Source organism: Chinchilla lanigera, unplaced genomic scaffold (genome assembly GCF_000276665.1).
Source record: "Chinchilla lanigera isolate Chin_1 unplaced genomic scaffold, ChiLan1.0 scaffold00164, whole genome shotgun sequence".
In the NCBI taxonomy this organism is placed as follows: domain Eukaryota; kingdom Metazoa; phylum Chordata; class Mammalia; order Rodentia; family Chinchillidae; genus Chinchilla; species Chinchilla lanigera.
In genome coordinates, this window is record NW_004955565.1 from 1,962,453 (window position 1) to 1,986,125 (window position 23,673).

The 23,673-nt window shown below is 48.4% G+C and overlaps 2 protein-coding genes across 3 annotated transcripts in view; one reads left to right on the forward strand and one right to left on the reverse strand.

The window, feature by feature from the left end:
* The first annotated feature begins 742 nt into the window (after window positions 1–742).
* LOC102004987 (chromosome unknown open reading frame, human CXorf38) lies at window positions 743–20,719 on the forward strand. Of its 2 annotated transcripts, XM_005413269.2 has the most exons (7): window positions 744–994; window positions 1,165–1,299; window positions 6,941–7,060; window positions 9,879–10,028; window positions 10,373–10,552; window positions 17,541–17,703; window positions 18,452–20,719. In XM_005413269.2, the coding sequence occupies exons 1-6, from the start codon at window positions 779–781 to the stop codon at window positions 17,700–17,702; spliced, it is 963 nt and encodes a 320-aa protein (XP_005413326.1). In that variant the 5' UTR covers window positions 744–778; the 3' UTR covers window position 17,703; window positions 18,452–20,719. The 2 variants fall into 2 exon arrangements, with proteins under 2 accessions (XP_005413327.1, XP_005413326.1); XM_005413270.2 differs by lacking the exon at window positions 6,941–7,060 and having other exon boundaries at window positions 743–994.
* Window positions 19,255–23,673, reverse strand: part of Mpc1l (mitochondrial pyruvate carrier 1-like) — a 4,937-nt gene continuing 518 nt past the window's right edge. The window contains exons 2-3 of the mRNA XM_005413273.1: window positions 20,911–21,086; window positions 19,255–19,507 (exon numbers count right to left, since the gene is read on the reverse strand). Of these exons, the coding sequence (XP_005413330.1) occupies window positions 19,255–19,507; window positions 20,911–21,086 (429 nt within the window). The remainder of the gene's footprint in view (window positions 19,508–20,910; window positions 21,087–23,673) is intronic.

The following is a 23,673-nucleotide window of genomic DNA, read 5'->3' on the forward strand; positions in this document are numbered from 1 at the left end:
CAAGAAACTCACCAAAAGGAGCTAAACCTGACACGACTTCCTGTCAGCTGGAGTTGACAACCTAATAACCCTGTGGCTCTTACTTGAAATTTTAATCACACTGCCTTGTGTGGTCTAGATAATTATCGCCTGGCCTTTCCCCGACGCTTTGGGATGGCCTTAGCTGGCTTGGGACTGTGCCCTCCAGAACTCAGGTAACACGTTGCCTGCTGTGCCTCTGCCAGGCAGCCCAGTGACGGGGTTTTTGAGCTTTGTGTCAGCCTTGCACACCGCGGGCACACGATGGGTGCACGGTACAGGCAGCCAGCGGTCACGTTTCACTAATGCCTAAATTTGCTACAGCCAGTCTGCGGACTTAGGAACGCGGTAACTACCATTCAGGATTGCAACATGCAAGGAATATACGTAATTCAAGAAATGTGCCTTGAGCACTTTCTATGTCTCTACAATAAAGATTATCAGGAGTCCCTACATCAGGAGAGGGAGTTGAATCAGGGAAGTGGCAGGGTCTGGATCTCAGCTTCCGGGCCGTGCACGGGACTTACGGCTTTCAGGCTGAGGTTACCGGGACTAGAGCCAAGGTACTTACGCACAGCTACCACGTAAAATGGGGTGGACGCGAGATATCGCGGCAACGAAACTTCCTAGCCTCTGGGTGACGCAGCCTCGCGCCTGCGCAGTGACGGCCTCTGGGCGGGGCCGCGCCTGCGCCTCGGATGGCTCCCAGGCTCCGGCGCCTGCGCACTACCGTTCCCCCCCCCCCCGGGCCTAGTGGAAAATGGTTCTGTCAGAGCTGGCTGTGCGCCTAAACTGCGCCGAGTACAAGAACTGGGTGAAGGCGGGACACTGCCTGCTGCTGCTGCGTAGCTGCCTGCAGGGCTACGTTGGCCGCGAGGTGCTCTCCTTCCACCGCAGCCTGCTCGCCGCAACCCCCGGGCTGGGCCCCCGCGCCACCTGCCGCGGCGGATCACGGTGCAGCCCGCGCGCCCGCCAGGTGAGCACCTGGCCCGGGACCTTGACCACCGGCCCTCACCCCATCCCGGTTCCCGTCCTGGAGCGCGGTGCCACTTTCTCTCTGCGGGGCGGGGTCGGCCGCGAAGCCCCGGGCTCAGATTCCCAGACGCCGCCCTCCCTCCGGGCCCCCCTCACCGCCGCCCCCTGTAGTTTCAGCCTCAGTGTCAGGTGTGCGCGGAGTGGAAGCGGGAGATTTTGAGACATCACGTCAACAGAAATGGAGACGTGCACTGGGGAAACTGCCGGCCGAGCCGCTGGCCCAGCGACGCCTGGGAGGTGGCCAAGGTAAGCACCTGCAGCCGGCGGGGAGGAGGGCGTGGCGGGTCCAGTGGTGCCCGGGAGCCGCTAGGGGTCGGCTCGGAGACCGAGGCCTCCTAAGAGGTGCACAGGTGGCTGGTTCATCTGGGGAAAAGTGTCCAGGCAGTTGGAAGCTATTAGAGTGGACCTGTCTAGCTTAGTGCAGTAGAAGCATTTAGTTTGCTGCCCACGCTTGAGAAGCTATAAAAACGATTTCAGCAAGAGCTGCCGGGGCAGGATGGAGAGTGAGCGCGGGCATGGAAAGAGAGATGCAAGTCGTGTTTGGGGGTGGGTTCATTGGGATACGGGGTGTCGTGGGGATGGCAGAGTTAGGATAAAATAGGAAGGGCCTGAAGTGCCCAGCTAAAGAATAAAACCTTGAGACAGCGGCCATGGGGCAAGTAGCCAGACAGAAACTGTTAGACCAGTCCTCGCCTCTTGGCGATGTGATTTCCTCTCTGGGCTTGCTGGGCAGGTGTTCTGACTCCCTGGTGTTTGCCAGAAGCCCCTAGCGGGAGGAGAGGGGCAGTGAGAAGTGGCTTCCCAACACAAAGTGACTTCTGGAGTCGCACAGCTGGGGTGGCACCTAGGAGATCTGAGGCCTCGCCAGCTGCTGGGGAGATGTTGGGCAGCCTCTGTTCCCTAACCTCAAAAATGAGGCAATTAGACTGTGCCGGCGGTGCCCAGACTTGGCTGTCCTGGACCAGTAAACCCACCACACCTACATCCTTCTCAAGCAATTCTTTTTTTTTTTTTTTTTTTTTGGTTTTTTTTTTTCTCCGGTACCGGGAACCGAACTCACGACCTTGCGCTTGCCAGGCAGGCGCTTTGCCGCTGAGCTAAATCCCCAGCCCTACTTCTCATTTTTTTTATTGCCGCAACAGAGTTGTCAGCGTTTACCTAGGAAAGAGAAAACTTAAAGAAACAAAACTCTACCCTTTCTTGTGACTGCCCCTCACCTATTTGTTCTCCATTGCTGTTTTTAAGCCCTGGAATCACCTTGAAGCCAGTGCCACCTGCTTGTGCCACTTTTTCCTCCTCTTTGGGTTTTTTTTTTTTGGATGCAGAGTCTCACTATGTAGTTCAGGCTGGCCTTGAATTTGCATTGATCTTCCTACCTCAGCCTCCCGAGTGGTGGGATGACAGACCTGTGCCACCACGCCCGTCTTCTCTTTGTTGCTGGCCACCTGCAGACCGAGTCCACCCGATTCTCTTAGTTCCTGGGACTCCTATTCTAACAGCCTTGGTCCACTGTACTGTCTTATAGATTCACGCCCTGAACCCTGTGGGCCCAGGAAATCTCACTGTTTAACAGCCTGCTCGCCTTTGGCACACTTACTCAAACACTCCTGGCCCCACCCTTGGTCCCTGTACTCTGATCTTTGAGGCTGTTGCTGCTTTTTCTATTCTCAGTGGCCCTGTCCTCTTGCCTGCCTGCCTTTGTCTCCTGAGCAGCCCCACCCAGTTCCCCCTGTGCAGCATTGTAATCCGTCCCTTGTGGTTAGCCCGGTCTTTTTCTCCTTTCTCTGAACTTGTCTGGCCCAACTCCAGCCCTAACGACACCGTCATCTGCTTCTGCTCAGGCGAGAATTTCACAAAAGAGCTGACTGGTTTCGCTTTTGTTGGGCCATGCCTCTCTCCCTCTCGGCCCCTGTTCCTAGCTCTCCCCACCCAGCTCCCAGTCCCATTCCTCCACCCTCACCCCGCCGCACACGTTGCCCCGGCTCCCTGGAGTGGATGGACGCCCCCAAACACGGACTGCTCATCATTTTGCCAAGCCTGCCAGCCTGTGCGCCATCTTCCCCCGCCATAAAGGAGGGAGGGGGTCTCCTCTCACTGCCCTGTCCTAGTACTTAGGTGTTAGGTCTTATCCCCTCCCACCTGCCCAAGGATTTGAAGTCTTCGGTTGTCACTCTTTCTCCCTCCCAGCTTGTTCTCATCACCTTATAAATGGCTCAGATCTCACCTTGGTTTATTAATTAAAAAAAAAAAAAAACAAGAAAAATGGTGGTGTACACCTGTAATCCCAGCACTCTGGGAGTCTGAGGCAAGAGGATCGCAAGTTCAAAGCCAACATGGGCAATTTAGCACTTAGAGCAAGACCCTGTTTCAAAATGCTGGGGCTGGGGCTGGGGCTGGGGCTGGGGCTGGGGCTGTAGTTCAGTGAGAAGGCACTGAACTCAAACCCCAGTACTGACAGAAAATAAAAATAAAAAAGAAAGGATCAAGAGAGTTACCATATAACCCAGCAGTTTTACGTTTAGGTACACACCTAAGAAATACGAAAACATATATCCACACAAAAACATGTCCACAAATATTCTACACAGCACAATTCCCAGTAGCTACAAGCTGGAAATATGAAAGGACAAACGGAATCCATACTGTGGAATATAATTTTGCCATAAGAAGAATGAAGTGCTGGTACTTGTTGCAACATGAACCCTGATGACACTGTGCCAGGTGAAAGGAGCTAGTCATATATTGTGTGAGCCTGTTTATGTGTGTAGTCTATTACGTGACTCATTCCCCCGGAATAGGCATATCTGGAGAGACAGAAGCAGATGAATGATTGCCAGGGCCTGGAGTATCATGGGAGTGGTAGCTAATAGATGATGGGGTTTCTTTGTGGGGCCATGAAAATGCTCTAAAATGACTACAGTGATGGGTGTACAGTTCTGTGGCTGAACACCACTGAGCTGTGCACCGTAGGTGGGCACATTGTATCTCAATAAAGCTATTTTTAAAAAACACTCGAATAAACACTTAGAAAATAAAGCTTTGGGAGAAAAATTACAAGCTTCCCTTTGATCCGCCCTCGCCAGCTACCTCCCTGTTTCTCCACCTGCCTCCTCTAGGTATGCTCAGTAGAGCTGCTCTGGAAGTGGCCTGGGCCCTGTGCTCATTTCCTTGGCTTCCGGGACTCTGCAGCTCACCCCTGCCCCTGCCCCGCCACTGCCCTGCCACCCTGCTGCCTTGGTGACCTTTGCCGCCTTCATTTTTCTTCCCTCTCTGGCCAGTGGCACTGCTTGGCCACTCTTCTTGAAACACCCTGGCTTTGTGACGTCTTGTCTCCTGCTTCTCCTCCAACCTCCCTGGCTCTTTCTTAGCCTTCCTTGGGTCCCTGGGCTGGGCCTCTCCTACCCCTTTCTTCCCTGTTTTTTTCCCTAGGCCTATGAAGTTCAATGCTGCCTTTGTGCTGCTAACTACCAAATATTTGTCCCTAGTCCTGCCCTTTCTTCCGGACTCCAGGTGCATGTATCCACCTGCTTTCCTGACCCTCCCACTTCATTGCCTCACCGGGACTTGGTATTTGGTCCTACAGTGTCGAAAGTGCCCCCCCCCCCGCCACAACCCCTATTCCCACCACCAGCTTCCCTGTCTTTCCCTCTCCTTACCCTACCCCCGTTCATACCTGCAAAGCATTTTTGGATTCCTCCTCTTTTCCATCTACGTGTCATACCCCTCACACTCTCACCTGGACTCCACCTTGGTCCCCTACCTGCCACCTCTGCTGCTCCAGGTGCCTCTGGTTGCTTCCCCACACAGCAGCATATGCCATCTGCAAATGGGAAGCCTGTCTGTTCATGCCCAGGCCTTCATGACTTCCCGATGGCCTTGGAATAAACTCAACACTTCTTCCTAAGCCAGCGAGGCCAGCATAATCCAGCCCCTGTGAATTTCTCCCGCTTCATCCTACGCAGTGAAGGGACGGCAGAGGGCGGACAGAGGGCCGATGTCAGAGAGTAGCACCTGTGTGCACACTATAGGGGACGTGGTGGTACGCAGTATAATTAGAGGCAAAAAAGAGTTCATTAGGGAGAATTTTAAAAGTGCACACACAAAGAACTAGAGCATGTGCCTTCAAAAGGGAGAGAGAGGCACCTTAAGGTCTGGAGCTGGGAATATTTATGTGTTTTTAGACAGTAGAAATCTGAAATTTGTAACTCTAGAAAGATTCACATATATTCACATGTATTGGGCTTAGTTTCCTACATAAAAAAGTGATGGCGCAGCCACAGGTAGGAAGATAACTCATTGTGCAGAAGGGCAACAGACTCAGGGAATTCAAAGAATGTTTTAGGCCGAACAGATCACGCAATATAATGTTTAAGAAACTGCTTTCACTGCAAGGAAGCAGCAGAGCCTCCCTACTGGCTTCCAGTTCTGAAGGAAAGGGAAGAATTATGAAAATAAAGCTGTAAAGTGGAAGAGACTGGTTCCTACCTGTGACAAGATGCCGGCCAGGACCCCCTTCACAATGCAAAAGGAAACACTCGGCCTGGCTTAGAGGCAAACTAAGAACCCTTCTTAACTCTCCAGCTTCCTCTCAGCAACAGTTGAATTAAAGAGTTTCTTTTCTGCCATTGTATTGTTAGTTTGCTTGTGATAACTTAGTTGGCTTCTTTGTTTCCTTTGTAGCACCTATAATAGACTTCTTTCTGAGTCGGTCAGTCCCGGGCTATTAAGACACAGAAAGATAGTACTGGCTCCCGTACTTTTTGTAGGGGCCATTTAATGTGCACAAAATCCTTAGCTACTTGCGGCTCAGGTTTCCGATTTCCCTACCATCGGGAAGACAATCACCCATGAGCCCTGGGGTGTACTGGCAGGCAGCCCCGGCATTTCCAGAATACCAGTGCGAGCCCCACTGTAGGAGGTGGCAAAGTTGCCTGTGTACTGAAATGCATTTGTTTTCAGTGCAACAGATCTCTTAGTTAGTGTTCTTTCTGAGAGTCATTTTTCGTGTGTCATCTGTTCCTTTCCCTTGGCAAGAATGTACCCTTGAGACGCCTTGCCTGGTAAAGTTGTGTCAGGATGGAAGCTTAGAAACATTTCAGGAAAGAAATATGCCCGAGTCTTGCTGTAGCACCATTTTTGTGGCCCAGGCCATAAAATCCCACTATAAGCAAGATTGTGCTAAAACAAGGCCTTCTGGTGTGCACTGTATCTCAAATCCCGGGATTCCCTCTGCAGCTCCTATGTAGATCCTACTTATACCATTGACACTGCCATTGCTAGCATTTATGGCCTGTTGAGAAGCATGTGCCAGGCACTGTACTCATGCCCAGCCTACACTCACTTACTGAATTTTCACAGTAGCCTTCAAAGTGTTATCCCACTTACTGATGAGGAGGCCGAGGAGAAGCAGCTTACCTAGGGTCACACAGCTACCAAGTGGCTAAGTCGACATTTGGATTTAGCACTGTCACATTCTGAAACCCAGATTCTTAATGCTACCATACTACACTTTCTCAGATCACTCAGAAAGCATCCACTTTGGAGTAACCATTATTTTTAAATCTTCTTAACAACTCAGCCACCAAAATATCAGTATGGAAAAGAACCTTCTTTCTGCCTACGTGCCATTAAAACAGAACAGAAAACCAATTATGTCAAGTGTACCTAATAGGAGAGGAATAGTACAGCTCTTTAGTTATTGCCCCTGGCCGAGGCTTAACTATGACATTGTTTCCTCACTTGCATATTGGATTTATGAGGCTCTCACTTGAAACCTCAGTGTATAAAAGAATTTTGGTCATCATTTGGGAAATAGGCGAGTAACTGCTTCTCTGCCTCCTAGAGTTGGAGGAGACTCAGGTGCCCCTCGTCCCTCCCCCTACTACAGGCCTTCATGCCCCGAGGACTGACAGACAAACGAGGACCTGAGGAATGTGATGCAGTTGCTCTTTTAAGTTTTATCAACTCCTGCGATCACTTCATGGTTGATCGAAAGAAGGTCATAGAGGTAAGAGCCATCAGATTCAAACTCATACACTGAGTCAGTCAGGTCCGTACTGGGAAGGCCAGCAGTGAGAGACACCCTGTGACGCTAAGCCAGCCATGTAGGCATGATACAGTAGTCCCCGGAACAGCAGTGTGCAAAGAAAGTTAGGCTTAGGTCTGAAGTTGGCATCATTGGGCAGGCTTGTGCCATGTGCACCTGCTGTGATATTCAGATGCCCAGTGCAAATCAGTCAAGAGCTAACCATTTAGTTGTTCCGAAGTAAAGTTTCCTGGCAACTTGTTACAAGAGCTGTTTAGTTCTTTCTAAAGTTTCCTGGTGACTTGTTACTGAGCCATTTGCCATTGAAATATATGAAACGTGGATTTTTCCTCCCTATTCTGCCATGAACAGAAGCAAAATAATATTCTCTATTAAATATATCTGTATCTATAGCTATAGCTATATCTATCTATGTAGGCATGTAGCTCAGCAGTAGAGTACTCGTCTAGCATGCATGAGGCCCCGGGGTTCCATGGCCAGCACTAGAAAAAACAAAAACAACAGAATGCACCATCCTTTCCATTGTATGCCAGACAGAATCCTGCCCTTGGGAATCTCAGTGGCTAAATGCTTGCAAGATCAGATGATACAGAACTGAAGAGAATATGAATACTAGCCAGGCGTGGTGGCGCACGCCTGTAATCCCAGCACTTGGGAGGCTGAGTGGGGAGGATCCTTGGCGGTTCGAGACCAGCCTGGGCTACAAAGCGAGCTCAAGGCCAGCCTGAACTGCATAGCGAGACCCTGTCTCAAAAAGCCAAAAAAAAAAAAAAAAAAAAAGGAAAGGAAATATGAATACTAATGGATAACATTGTCAGAATAGATCACAATGCTTGTGAGATATTTTGAGAGATTTAGATTTTTTGCTAGTTCACCAGAGAACAACTCTTTCGCATTTATTACTTTGTTGGTCATCGATGCAATCCTGCGTTATTTATCATATGTAGAGAAAATGCTGTATATTTGCCAATGTGGCAGTAGCTAGAAGGATTAAAGAATCCTTGATGACCTCACAGACACAAAGACGTATCACAATGGTTGACCTCTTTGATATCTTTCAGCCAAGAATGTGGAAGACTATATAAATTATATAATAACATATGATAGCCCTGTTTTTCTTAAAATATAGGCAGAAGTAGACTTTCATTGTGGTTTCCACATCAGAAAACTCCCTTGACCCAACTTCCTAGCATTCCAACAAGTTCTAAAAAATGTTTGTATTATCTGCTTCAGCCTGTGGGTGTACCCAGAGTTAATATGCGTACTCTCTGACAGACTGTTTTCAGTTAAGAGATTTGGAAAAATGTGAAATGGCCTGCTGCATGCAAGATTCTAAGGGCTACAGAGAGTTGCAGACTTACTTGTATTTCTTACTGTCCTAGTCAATTTCTCATTGCTGACACAAAATACCCAACTCAATACCCACACCTTAAAGGGGAGAGGTTTATTTGGGCTCACGGTTTTTGAAGTCTCTGTCCATAGTCATCCATAGCTGGCTCCAAGGCAGAAACACCATGGCAGAGGGCACAGCAGAGGAAAAGGTGCTTGCATCGTGGCCGCCAGGAAGCAGAGAGAAGAAGGGAGAAGTCAGGGAGAGAGATCCACCCTTCCAGGTCACTCCCCCAGTGACCCGCCTCTAACCCGGCCCACCTCCTGACTGCAGCTCAGCTATTGAGCTCATTCGAGGCTGAATCCAGGGATGAGTACAGTATAGCACCCCTTGACCCAATCACCTTCCAAAAGCTTCACCTCGGAAAGAGTTTTGGAGGGACACTCTAGATCTAAACTGTTTAGTACTCACATGGCAGGGGCTTGAACATCTGCCCAAGCCTTGACCATTCTTATAGGCGCCTGCAGGTCATATCAGAAACTGTGGATTGCTTGGGAACCTGCTCCAACAGCATAGGAAGGGGAAAAGGCAGAACCACTGATCTTTGCCTGATTTTGATCTTTTTGTTTCAGGAGTCTTATGACCAAAATCTGGCTTGCTGTCATGTTTTATTTGTACTGCCTGGCTTTTTAAATTTTTTGAGCTGAGCGGGCAGCACATGCCTGTAACCCCAGCTACTCAGGAGGCTGAGGTGGAGGAGCACAAGTTTAAGCCCAGCCTCAGCAACTTAGCAAGACCCTGTCTGCAAGTAAAAATTAAAAAGGGCTGGCAATGTAGTAAGCGGTAGAGTGCTTACCTAACACTGTGAAGCCCTGGGTTCAATCCCCAGTACTGCAAAAAACAAAGCAAACAACAAGAACAACAACAACAACAAAAACCCACATTAAAAAAAAATCTGAATTTCCAACTTCCCTTGAGAAATGAGAAGGCCTGGTGACACTGGGCGCATGTAGCTCCCATGGCAGGAGGCCACCCATTTATAGAGGCCACTCCTTTAGATAAGGTATCCATTCTCCAGTTTGTCCCAATGTTATCTCTCCTTGTCTCCCTGCTGTTGAACGGGGCCAGCTTCATTCAGGTCATGCCTGACCTTTGGAGGCATTTTAGATGTGACCCAAGAAGGTCTTCACTTTTTGATGTATGCTCTCTGGACAGGGTGAAATGAAATACAGATCTGCCTCGGGGGCTGGAGGGCTGCACTGTCCTCCACTGATCCGAGCCCATGCTGGGTAATGCACATGGTTCCAAGGAAGGTCTGTCTGTTCTCAGCTGGAGACCACACTTGTTGATGTTTTCATTAGCAAAGCCTTTCTGCAATTTTTCTGTGGAACCACAAGATCTGTTTACCCTGTTGACTTTGAAGTCTTTTATCTTCTTATCTTTCTCTAGGTGATAAAGTGCCGTAATGAGCTCATGCACTCTTCAGAGATGAAAGTATCATCTACATGGCTTCAAGATTTTCAGATGAAGATACAGACTTTTCTGAATGAATTCAAGAATATCCCAGAGATTGTGGCAGTTTATTCTAGAATAGAACAGGTAAAAATCATATGCCAGTTCTGGCATATAGAAGTAAGGGGTCAAAACCAACCATAGTCAATTTTATTTTTCGTAAGCTGGTGAAAGAACCCAGGGCCTTGTGCATGCTAGTCAAGCGCTCTACCACTGAGCTCCATCCCTAGCCCAGAACTGAATTTTAGAATGTAGTAGGAAAGTAAATGAGTTCAGTGGGCTGGGGGTGGGGGTCGGTGATAGGGTGCTCGCCTAGGTGTATGAAGCCCTGGATTCCATTCCTGGCACCAGCACCAAAAGAAAAAACAAAGGATTAACAGGTTAAACTAAGTAAATAAATCAGTTCATGTGTTTGTGTGGTCATCCTACAGCTATTGACATCTGACTGGACTGTCCACATCCCCGAGGAGGACCAGCCCGATGGGTGTGAAAGTGAAATAGGAAGTTACCTGAGTGTGAGCCAAGTCAATGAAATCGAAATGGAGTTACTGAAGGAGAAGCTTCAAGAGCTGCGCCTCCAAGCAGAAGCAGAAGAAGTGCTGCCCGAAGAGGTAAAGGAAGGTTCCGTCCTCTCTGTGAAGCCAGACAGGCGCCAGAGAGGGAGGACAGCTTGTCAAATAATTTTCACAAGTTAGCGTTCTTTTGGCACTGATCAGTATTACATCTTAACAAATATTTTCATTCAGTCAGCAAGCATTTGAGGGCCTAAGTGCGTCACAAAGTGGACTAGCGGGCTAAGGGCTACATCAGGATTTGGGGGCTTCTGTGGCCGCCAGTCACAGGCATTGCCCGAAAAGGCTTTGCAGAGGTCTGAGGGGCTGGAACTCACAGGTTCGGTAAGGGTTGGGCAGATGGCAAAGGAAGAAGGATGTTTTTGACCAAAGGAAGAGCATCTGGAAAGGCACTAAGGACAAGTTTGGGCCTGAGCAGTGGCCGGTGAGCACGGGAAGTATGTGCAGGTAGGAGTGTGGCAGGGGCGCTGAGCCTTAGTTTGGAAGCTTTTCTGTGCCATGCCAAGGAGTGCGGCGGGCCTTCTTCCCCCTAGCAGTGGGGAGCCAACAGATTTTTAAACAGGAGAGAGCTGTAAGGTCAGGTGTGCTTTTTAAACAGTGAACCCTTGCAGCGCTTGGCGCTCAGGCGAGTGGTGACGCACTGGCCAGAGGCCTTGGATTGTGTGGAGGGGAGAGGCGTGCAGGAGGAGCGGGGTCCTGGGAACTTCACGCCTGGGGCTCATGGAGCTTAGTGCCGCGTACATTACGTGGGACATGGCATGAGGCTTCAAGAGTGGGAGCGGAGGGCTAAAGGGTCACCGGGGTTCTTAGCGCCTGCAGGCTGGCGACAATCTCAAGTCCTGGTAAGGGAGCACAGGAGGCAGGAGTGACCTTTGTTATGAGCGAGGTCTAAAAGAAACTACCAGTCATCAAATTGTATTCTGATGAGGTTCAGAGAGATCCCAGCCCTGGCTGCATTCAAATTCAAGATCGCCAGGAACCCTTCACCTTCCATTCCTCCCTGGCAAGGAAAGTGGTTTTGCTCATTACCTCATTAAGTGGCAGCAGTGGTTATTTCACATGAAGTGTGGATTTTATTCATGGCGCCGTGCTCCTTGCCGGCACACCTGCCTCCGTTAACTGATCCTATGTTTGAGACAGTGCGCTGAGCTCTGCTAGCCTGAGGACTGGCTGCCACTGGTGTTTATGTGTCCCTGCTGTGGTTTTTAAAGCAATGACTCAGAATGGTGAGTCTCCATTTTTCTGAAGCCTCCAGCTTTATTTTTAGATGCCATTAGAACCAGCCCCAGTTCTCTTCCCGCTGCTGCTTCCAGAAAGAAGCAGGCCACAGTAAGAAAAGGTAGCCCGAGGTCCAGCTCACTGCTGAGTGCTCAGTGGTTCCCCCTCCTCTTGTGGGAGCCGCAGTTCTTTTCCTGTTTGTGTAACCAAGAGCAGAGTGCGTGACTAGCAACATGCTCGAGCCAGGATTCTGCTGGTAGAGAGCCGGAAAGGGACCTGGTGAGCATGTCTCTGTCTCCCAGCTGGCCAGGTGAGGTGAGGGCCCTGGGGAGCTGGCGCTGGCTGGGGTGTGAGACTGGCTAGAGGCCTCTGTTTCGGGTCCTGTGGCTTTGTACATACTGCGCTGCAGGCCTGGCATCGGGGAGGAATTGGCACCTGTAAATTTCTAACCCTCATTATCTCGGCTGTACAGAGGAAATAGGGGTTAATCCGCTTGTCTCTGGGTCACACAGTCTCCAGGAAGAGTTGATAAATTCTCATTTTTTATGCTTTCTGCTCAGCAGACCATGGCATTTTTTGCGCGTTTCAGGTGATTGGAATGTAAGCTGGGATTGATTGACATGTCATTGCAGAGAAGTTGAAGGTCAGCCTTCCATGTGTGTGGAACTTGACCTTTTCTGAAAGTTCAGTGCTGTATAGGTTATCCATGTTCCTTAGGGTTAGTCTCCAAAGTCAGAGGATTTGGTAAGGCCACATTTCAGTTACTTCTAAGGAAGAAAACATGCTTAGTGTAAGGTATTACCAGTGGCAAGATGCATTCTCATTTGAGGTGATAGGATATGCACCCAGGAATCAAGAAATATGATTATATTATGACCACAGGACTTTTTGTGAGTGTTATCTAAGACCTGTTTCTGCTCTTTGTTAACACTGTAGAGGTAAGGTAGGAAAGCTAAGTTAAGAACAACGGTCAGCAGTGATAACGAAGTGTGACCGTTCCTGTAGACGCATCGTGGAGCAGCAGGCCATGCCACAGAGCACCGGCAGTTGTGGTCTTTTCTGTTATTATTATTATTTTTTTTTGGTTTTGGTTTTCTTCTGGTACCGGGAACCGAACTCATGACCTTGCGCTTGCCAGGCAGGCGCTGTGCCACTGAGCTAAATCCTTAGCCCCCTTTTCTGTTATCTTAATGAAACTCAGTGATCTGTAATATTAAAAGGGGCACACATTCAAATGCACTGTGCGTACATAGCTGAGATCATAAGATGCTTTCCTCTCTGGACCCAAATGGGAGCAGTGGTTCCTTGTTTTTTGTTTTTTGTTTTTTTTTTTGTCTTTTTGAGACAGAGTCTCACTATGCAGTTCAGGCTGGCCTTGAGCTCACTTTGTAGCCCAGGCTGGTCTTGAACTCGCAACGATCCTCCTGCCTCAGCCTCCCAAGTGCTGGGATTACAGACGTGCGCCACCACGCCCGGTGCAGTGGTTCCTTGGGCCCCTCGGGATATACTGGGAGTGTGTCCCCACCTTGGGCCCACTTGCCCCAGACTTCATTCAGCTGCCTCCCAAATGCCCTCCATATAGTTCTGCCAGCCCTCAGAGCTCTGTTAGGATCTGGGAGTTTAAAATTTCAGCCACAAGCCAGGCATAGTGGTTCCCACCCATAATCCTAGCACTTGGGAGGCTGGGACAGGAGGATTGCTGTTAGTTTAAGGACAGCCTGGGCTACATAGTGGGTTCATGGCCAGCCTGAACTGTATCAAAAGATACAGATACTGACCCTGTCTCAAAAGACCAAAAAGGTAAAATAATAATAATAATAATAATAATAATAATAATAAAGTAAAATAAAGTTTGAGCTAGAGAACATTGAGTGCAGCAAAGGGATAAAAAAAACCATGGAAAGTAATTGCATAGACTTTCAAATCATTACTGATCTCTTAAACCCTGGCAAAGGAACCACCTTTCCAGAGGTCCACAGGGAAGCTTAGTGAGAAGGGGCAGTGACATCAGGGAAAGGACAGAAAGTTATACCTTATTTGCCATATTCTGGGAATATTTATTGAGCACCTACTGGCCAGGCACAGTTCTAGGGTATTGGCATGTATCAGCAAACAGCAGACAAAGATCTCGTAGGAAGAAACACATGGGAGAGAGCATGGCGTGGGAATGATGTGGGGCGGAGGGGGAAGAGTGATGCATCAGAGAGCGGAGGAAGGGGATCGGGCGGCAGAGTTGGGAACAGGTGTTTGTGTGGCCTCACCAAGACCTTGAAGGCAGTGGAGCTTGGTCCTGTGCACATCTGGAGAAGGCGCACACGGGCAGGAGCTGCAAGTTGAGCAGCCTGGAGAGAGGAGAGGGAGAGGAAACGCCATCCTGGGTGAGGTCAGAAGCCAAGGGAGAGCAAGTGGGTCCTTGTCTTGGTTACTTTTCTCTCGTTGCTGGGGCAAAATACTTGACTCCCAAAATTAAGGAAGGAAAGGTTTATTTCACTTACAGTTTGTGGAGGTTTCAGTCCATACTTGGTGGGTTAAAAGGCAGAGTGACACATGGCAGAGGGCTACAGCTCATGGCGGCAGAACACAGCAAAAGCAACAAGCACACACAAGGGAGGAATGGCCGCAAGCAGCCTCTTCCTCTCCCTTACATATGCAAACTATCCACCCCAGGGCGGGTGTAGCTCTCACACCCATAATCAATCAAACTCTAAAAGCCTGCCCCATGGCCGCATGAGGCTTTGGGGGGACACCCAGACGCAAACCATAACAGTCCTCCTGAGCTGCGTGCCCTCCAGAAGGACCCGGGCTCTTAGTCTGGAGGTTGGAACCTGGCCATCCTTAGCAAGTGACAGTGACAGGAGCAAAGGCACCCGATGGTGTTGAGATGAAAGCAGGGAGACCCGGTGGGAGGCCAGTACATAGAGGAGGTGAGAGGGGGTGCGGCCCAGGGGAAAGTGTGGTGCTGGTGAGGCTGCGCCTGTGAGAAGGAGGGGTCAGGGAGGAGAGAAGAGGGGCCGGAGGCGGGGCTGTGGCCAGGAGCTTCGGAGTAAGTGGCTGGAAGGGTGAAGTTAGTGCTTGGCCTCTTTTCTCTAGACCAGTGGACCAGCATGTAGCAGGCGGGCTGTCAGTAGAGCAAACGCTTATGAAATGAATGTAGGAAGGAGGGAATGTCCTGGACCAGCGCTGAGTGCTCTTAGTACGTCACGTCCGGTCCCCTCCCCAAGACTTGTAGATGGTATTAGTTAGTATCATTCTTAATCTGTAAACCCAGAAGTCTATGAGTCCAAGAGCTCTAAGAGGTCACATGTCCTGATCAGAGTGATATAGCTGTGAAGTGACAAAGCTGGGCTTCAGTGTCCCAAGACTGCGTGGTTGCATTTCATAATTTTTCAAGTGTTTTCAGTTTTCCGTCTGTACTTCCTATTCCTCCTTTACATATAAATGAGCACAAGCCCTTGTTGTTCTGTTTTTGGTTTGTTTTGAGGCAGGGCCTCACAAAGGAGTGCAGGCTGGCCTTGAGCTCACTGAGTAGCCCAGCTTGCTTTCGAACCTGTGGCGATCCTTCTGCCTCATCCTCCCAAGTGCTGGGATTGCAGGTGTGTGCCACCATGCCCAGCCCTTCTTGTTAATAATTTTTATTTGCTGATTTTTTTTCAGTGCTAGGGGTGGAACCCAGGGCCTCACATGTATTGATCTCTACTATTAAGCTACATCCCCAGCCCCCCAGTAATCATTTTTTAAAAGCCTGCTTTGACTGTCTCCCCCGCAAGCTGTGAACACCTCTTAAGTGCATTGATTGTGTTTCTGTTTTGCACAGAGGGAGGATGTGGACTATGAGCGCTCCTTCCTATTGGGAACAGCGCGGGGTGGCGGGAATTGAAGGGGAAAAGCGGGGCAGTTGGTGACGGCAAGCAGAGGTTTCTGCATAAAACTGTGAGCAAAGAGAAAGGAAATGACGTGGAATGGAGCAGAGCAGTTCTGAGGGTCTGCGGAGAGGGTCGGAGGGACAGCACAGGGATCATAGCTCCTCCCAAGTGAACCGGCCTGGCAGCGGCAAGGGGGGCACTGTGAGGCCACAAGTCCCGGGGGCAGAGCCAGCCAGTGCCACTGGGCCTTGGGTGGAGCCACAGGGACACCGGGCGCGTGTACAAGAGCCCTGCACAGCGCTCCTGGTTCCTGATGCATGCCGTGGGTGATGTCATTGGTCTGGGCTTCCTTCCGCTTCTGCATGGTTTCCAAGTTACTACTCAAAGCCCAGGCCTCTCACAGAGCACGAGGCCGGCTGGAAGCCCCATAACTGACAGCGCCTTCTGCAGAGGGAGACTCCCGTCTACCTTGCTAAGCAGTCTGAGTCCCTGCCCTCCTCAGCTCCTGGCTGTCTCCCTGCTTTCCTCTCCAGCCTCCCCATCTCTTCCTCCCTGACAGCCAGCATCTGGCTGCTGACGTCGGTCACAGCGTGGTAGCCCGAGTGCTGACTGAGGCTCGACCTCACCGTACCGCAAAGGAATCGGTGGTGTCCCTTTCTGCAGTGTAAGAGCTCACAGTCCTTTGGGGTAGGGCACTCACTGCACTATTCTTCACTCAAATTTAGAGAATCTGGGCTGAGCTTGGGGTTGTGGGGCTTCTATCAAAAAACATTCACCATACCCCAAAATGTAGTACAGTGACCAGTGAGGTCTTCTGGGACCGAGCCTAGTGCGTGCTTTTCCTTCATATTCCGCGGTGACTCTGTGTAGTGGCGTGACTGTTGAGAGCCGTGCTGCTAAGGCAGCTTAGGAACAGGTCAGTCCCTATACATGGCAGTTTGGGCAGAGACTATTTAAACAGAAAACTGGATCCGAATTAGAACTGCCTTCCACTTCTAAAAACAGACCCCACAACAAGGATGTCACTTACGCAAAATAACAACTGTACCAGGTTAATTAGCAGCATTATTAGAGCAGAAGGTTTGAAATATGTTAAAGTATGAAGCACCCATAATTGAAATGCTATTCAGCCATTAAAAAGCAGTGAGACTGTTCTTGATGATCTCCTGTAGGAGAGATCAGTTGAGGAACAATGTGTAGTATAATGCCACTTGTATTTTTAAAAAATGTCCAAAGACGTGCTTACATATAAACGCATGAAAAAAATAAGGTGGAATGGAATGAAATAAATGCATGAGGTGTCTCCGGAAGAAGCACAGGAGGTGGACCATCGTGTTCACCTCTGAGCACAGGAGCTGAGTAACTGCAGACAGGGTTGAGAAGAGGACTTAATTGTTACCTTGTTGATTTTCAGTTTTTTGCCTGCACATTTATTAGTATTAATTTTATAGGTATGAATATATATTTCACAGTAATAAATGGGCAAACCCAAATTCAAAGTGAGAGGGCTTCACTGAATGTGTGTACTCACATGTGCGCATACGGGCGTAGGAAGATTTAAAGCAAAAAGAATTTCAGAAGACATGCAAACCCCCACTTGTATGGTCTCAGGGCCACTGTCCTGAGTCTTGTTGGGTTTGAGTGGAGGCTGCCTTGCTCTGAAGGGCTGATTTTGGGTTTCAAACCTAAACCTGTATGTGGACAGAGGCCTATTAGGCAAGGTTTCTGTCTCTTGGCAGATACATGAGCAGGAGCCAGTCTTCTGCTGGGGTGGGGCATGCTGGGGATGGAACCCAGGGCCTTCTGCATGCTAAGCGTGTGCACTACCACTGAGCTACCCTGCCTGCCCCAGCAGCCAGCCTTGAAGCCACTAAGCTTTTCTGTGGAATTAGAAATCTGCTCCAAAACTTGTCCTAAACTGTGCTTTGTATGATTTCCTCTTGCAGATCTCAAATCGACTAGCAGTGGTAAAGGAATTTCTGAGAAACAATGAGGATCTTAGAAATGGCCTTACAGAAAATATTCAAAAGCTAGACAGTCTCCACCTACAGCATCAAAAACTGGATTCAGAGGAGCCTGGGAGACAGACACCTGAAGGGAAGGCCTGAGGTGAGTTTAGGCCTGTGATTTTTTTTTTTTTTTTTTTTTTTTTTTTTTTTTTTTTTGGTTTTTCTCCAGTACCGGGAACCGAACTCACGACCTTGCGCTTGCCAGGCAGGTGCTTTGCCGCTGAGCTAAATCCCCAGCCCCTGCCTGTGATGTTTTTCAGCTAGGGTCTCACTATGTAGTCCAGGCTGGCCTTGAACTCACTGTGTCACCCAGGCTGGTTTTGAACTCATGCTCATGGCGATCCTCCTGCCTCAGCCTCTGAGTACTGGGATTCCAGGCGTGTGCCACCACACCCCGAGACATGTGATGTTAGATCAGGACTTGCCCCTTCGGGTGGCTTGCCCCTTTGGTGTCTGTTCTCTTATGTGAAGCCATGGTGAACACACAGTCTCGCTCTCTTCCCTATGTCCTTGTTATTTCCAAAGGCCCCTGAGCTTTGTGCTCGTACTCTAGTGAATGGTTCTCACCTCTGTAAAGTAATTCAGCATTAGTTCCCTGGCAGGTTTGTTTAGCCAAATACACCTGAAGTCACTGGACTGGTCCGGGTGAATTACCTGTATACCATAATCAACAAGCATTTCTGCCGCTCTGCCCCAAAATGATGCCAGTGATGCTCAGCTCTTCCTGTGGCATTAACAGCAATTGGCTGGTTTCCTGCAGGAATGCTGGTTAACATAAGTAAGCATCTTCAGGGTTTTACTTTTTTCCCCTCCAATACAGAAAATGAAAGCCTTCTCTTTCATCCTAGGTTGCACTTCGACACAAACGAGGCATGCTCTGTGATGGTCAGTGTGGCTTCCAGCTCATGCATCCTTTTCTCTGCAGAGGAAGAAGTTTCCAGAGTACTGTACCCAAAGGACAAGTTCTTGTTGTCCTGGATTTGCCTGTGGCTCTCAGGGGTAGTTTCTTCAGATGCATAAACTTGGGGCTATGTAATGTATACCAGTCGAAAAGTCCTGGATCCCCTTTTGCTATCACTTGCAGGCTCCCAGGGGCTTTGTGCTATGTCAGGGGGGAGAGCCTGTCCTGGCTTCCTCTGGCAGAGGGGGTCGGGCCAGGCCTGTGCCAAGGACTCACATGGAGCTCTGTGCCCCTGGCAGACGTGTCCTGTCCCTGCTTCCTGCTGCTGGAACGCCTCCCACATCAGGGCCATGGTGGAAGTGTTTAGCTAGAAACCCTTCCTTTTTGGAAGAAGGCAAGAGAGAAACATGCCTGGAAGGCCATGTTCTTGCCATTTCAGCCGGGGACGAACAGAACTGTTCTTAGCTGGCTGGAGTCCCCTGAGGCTAGGGGGCAGGGCTGGGCAGTGGGTAGTCACGGAGACCTCAGGGTCAGGGGCCTGGTGGCTTGTTTACCTGGCCCTCATGTGAAGTCAGGTCCACAGCAGGCAGGCTCGGTTGTTTTCGTTCATGCCGTGTTATCTTCAGCGTGGAGTGCAGGACCTGGCCCGTGGGGGCTTGATGAGTATTTGTTTGGCTGAAGATTTCGTCTGTTAGCCTAGGAGTTTTTGTAACAGGTACTCCTAGGCTAACAAATACTCAATAAATTCATTCATATTTCCTCTATTTCTTTTACCCAAAACGTATTCTGCTCCTGACTTTGTCCTGTTTGTTCCCGAACGGCAGTAAGCTCTGTCCCATTGGGTGCAGTGATCTGTGGGGTCGGCGTCCCTCGCGTCTTCCCCTCCACCTGCGCATTGCCGAGGCCAGTGGTGCTAAACCGGGGCAGGTCCCCTGTGGACCTTCGTTCAGGGGGCAGAACCACCTTGTGCAGCACCCGAGCGAAGATGAGTGCGCTTCTTTGCCTGTTAACCAGCCCACAAGGGCGCCTTAGAGAACGGGGGGAGGAAGGGGTATGTATTTCTACATCAAAATGCGCTTCAAATGGTTCTGTAAGTCCTGGATGAGCGCAGCTGTGCCTGTTGTTTCCTGCTTCCCAGTTGCTGTCTGGTCTTCAGTCTGGTGCTCGTGTGTGGCTGGGGATCGAGTGTGCTAGGCAGGTGTGCTACCACTGAGCTGTAACCTGGCCCTTGTGTTTTCTCTCCCCCATTATTTCATGGAGTTCCTTGAAAAGACTTCAGTAGTAAAGTAAGAATTTTCACACATCTAGCAAACTCCCAAACTAAGAAACTTGAACGAAATATCTCCTAGCTTCTAGATCTGAGATACAAAATGTGGGATCAAATAGGATCTTGATTCACTAACCAACTTGAAACCTGATTTCTAACTTTAGGAACTTTGGGATATGAACCCTTCCATTTTACACCTGCATCATTAGTTTTTCCTAGGATCCAGCAAGCGCATTCTCAGATGTCAACCATGTGCCAGACCCTGAAGTAGATGAGAATATAAAGATTTGTAAGGCATGGATGATAATGTATGGGCTGTCATTTTATGGGCTTATTTATCTGCTCTATTAAGTCAAAGGTATTGTTCAGAAGGCTTTATACTGGTAACATTCCATTACATTGAAACAGAAAGGAAAACATGGCCAGAGAGAGCTTTAAAACACTTTAAAGCAAATGTAGCAGATACAGAAACATCAACCTAGCATTTCTTGGACACAGTTGTGCACATGGGCACAGGCGCATGCGTAGCAGCGTAGTTAACCAGCCATTAATAGAGAACCAGTTGAGTAAAGTGTAACATCAGCTTGCAGGATGTTATGCAACTACTGGAAAGACTGAAATGGTACTGCAGTGCAGTAGTATGCACCGATCTATAAGAAAAGCAAGGCTGGGGTGTAGCTCAGTGGTAGAGCACCGCTCTACCAAAACTAAATACATAGAACAGCAAAATGTTTAAGTGTGCAGAATATGTTGTACTACTATATGTACTTTATAATATTTAAGGTTTGAACAGCCATGTGCTTTTCCCAAGGTTTTTTGCTGTGTTAGGTCTATGAAGGCAGTTGGGGCTGTGGGGTAGTTAAAGGAATTTGCCTTTCCTATTTTGTGTACTCTCACATGACATTTTTACAAATGTACACTTGCTTTTGTAAATGGGGAGGGGAATGGGAAAAAAAGAATCAAGTTATATCATGTACAGGTACAACAAATTCTTTATGATGAATGTGATCATTGTGCACATCTAAAATGTACCAATAAAATCTGATTGGAAAAAAATAAATGCACTCGTATATTCTGAAGGGTTTTTTTTAATTGTTGTTTCAAACTAAAGAGACTTGAAAAATGTAAATTCAAATTACAAGACCTCGTGGTATTTCCTGTAATTTGTTGTCACCTCCCTTTTTGTAGCTCTGCCTCCAGGGTGCTGGTGAATCCTCAGGGTCACAGGAAGGAGCCCAGTAAGCACGGGCCTTTTGCCTGGAGCTGCCGCTGGTTCACTGTGGACCCAGCAATAGGGTCTGCCCTGAGTCTTTCCCTGGGACACAATATGTACTTTATAGTTTTGAAAAAAATTCAAGAAAAAGATGACTTCAGCCATCAAAAGATGGTTGCAAAGGTAAGGCAGTTGCCTGGCTTTACCAGGACAATATGACATATTAAACTCAGTATAAAACACCTGAATTCTAGGAAATGACCAAAACGTCTAGAAAACTAGCACTGCTAACTCAGAAAATGTTACTGGCTTCATAAAGTCATGGTAGAGATCTGTAGACAGTTTTCAGTTGCCAAGGTTAGAATGTTTGGGCATTTGGGGAGACTATGAAATGACTGTTACACTAATGATTTGAAAGGCTCATTTTTATTAAAATATCACTCAAATGGCTTAAACAGTGATCCCTAGGCAGTGAAGGGCTAGGTCTTTTTGTCGAGTGGGTGTGTTTCAAAGGAGATGCATAAGAGCAAGAGTGTATTAGAGTGGAGGTGTTGCCATCTTTTGAATATTTTCTCTGATCATTTTAACCTCTAAATTATATATGTAGACCGATAGGAAATTATCACCAGTTATTACCTCATTTTCCCTTAGCAGCTTAATTAAAAGAAACCTACCTGCTCTGAAATGTCTTCAACAGACAGTGACCTCTTATTGAAATATATTCAAATTTAAAAATACATTTTGTAAGATATGCCTAAAAATAGATGAATCTCGATTCATGTAAAACTCGGTGAAGTGGAAAAAAATCCTTGAATGTTTTAATAAAAATCTTGTTATTCATTTTATAACTTTAAGAACTGGTTTGTATTACTCCATTGTAGTCTGAATTATCTGAAGTATTAAAGGCTACTAATCTCTTCCACAAACTTCTCAAACCCATGTTCTGATTTATGCACATTAGTAATGAGCACACAACTATAAACCAAGCGTTTTGTGACATCCCTTTGGGAAGGTGGGCAACGACCTTACATGCCTTATTACTTGATACTGAGTATCAGGTGTGAAAATTCTTATTTCAGAACCATGTGTGGTAGCTGGCCTCCAGGGGGCTCCCTAATGATCCTTGCCCCCTAGTATTTCCACCTTCATGTTGCCCTCCCACAGTGTGCCAGGCTGGGTCAGTGTGAACACGGCACAAGTGATGCTGTTACTTACACGAGAGGACATCCATCTTGGCCTCTCTTGAAATGGCATTCTGGTGGAAGCCCTGCTGTGTCATAGAAGCCCGCATGCAAACAACTGTACAGATAAGTGAGCCAGCTTTCAAGCCCAGTCAAGTCTTCAGAGACTCCTTCCTGACCCTCAGAAATTGTATGATACTAGTTGTTGTTTTAAACTATGGAGTTGGATGATTGTTTACATAGCAACAGATAATAACACTGTACTTCTAATGCATTCCTCACCTCCCACCCACCTCCAAGTGCAGAATGTGAACTGGAGACTGCCCACTAAGGGGACTCATGCTTAGGTGCCATAGAACATGAGGAATCCACTAAGTGGAGTTCCACTAAGGTGGCTGTCTCAGCCAAGAGCTGATGTCTCCAGAACCTGAGTTGTTTTAACACCTTTGTACTTGAAATCTCCATCAAAAGCAGAGTTAAGCACCTCGGAACATACACATTGGGTTTCCCAGTAGCCAGTCTGGACGTTCCCCTGGCCTCCAGAGGCCAAGGCATGGGGAAACCGGGGTCAAGTCCTAGAGGAAGCCTCTGCCCTGGAGATAATGGCCTCATTCCTCAAACCCTACCCTTCTCTTTCCCCTTTCTCTTGTTCCTGCCTTAAGAAGTTAGTGGTACCCACAAGATTCCCAGAGGAACCCTCTGGGCTATTGGTGTTGCCCACTGACCCCCAACCCCAACTCTCGCTGCCATTCAGTGGTGTTAGGGTGAACCTGTGTTACAAACTCTCATTTTCTCCATTTTGAAGGACAAGGAAAGGGAAACTATTTTGTCATTTTGTTTTCTATTTTCTTAGAACCCAGGGTGGACAGCAGCCATCCTCCGACTTGTTTATGCTGTCACCATGGCAGATTCTATTGTTGCTGTCCTTACCAAGACCAAGATTCTCTTAGTGTTTCTTAAAAGTATCAACTTGATTTTACTACATGAATTTAAACCTTCCCGGAAACACTTCCCTCAGTAGAAATAGACCCCTACACACACCTCGTTTGGTGGAGGGACTTGTGACTGTACCGAATTGTAGGCTATGTCGTACTAAAAATCCTTACTTGCCCTGGACACCCAAAAGGAATCAAAAACACGTTCCCCAGAGAGCTTAAAAAAAAAAAAAAAAAGCTATGGGTTAGTGGATAAATTCTCCCATTCAGTCTTCCTCCCCCTTGGTCCGCAGGTCCTGTGAAGCGGGGACCAGCAAACCTACCCCCGCCCAGAAAACAATTCATCCCCAGTACAGGAAGCACGCAACTCGGCAGCCTCGGTTTGATGCGCTTTTCTTTATTGACCAAACTGCAGGCTTCAACGGGGCTCGCACTGTTTGAGAGTCAAAACCAAAGCGTCCATCGGTGTCTTCAGGGGGAATAGAGTTCACTCAGTGCTGGCCCGCTGCAGCGGCGGCCCCCGGCACTACGCGGCTGGTTTCTGCGAGGGGGGCGGCGCGCCGGGGCTGGCGG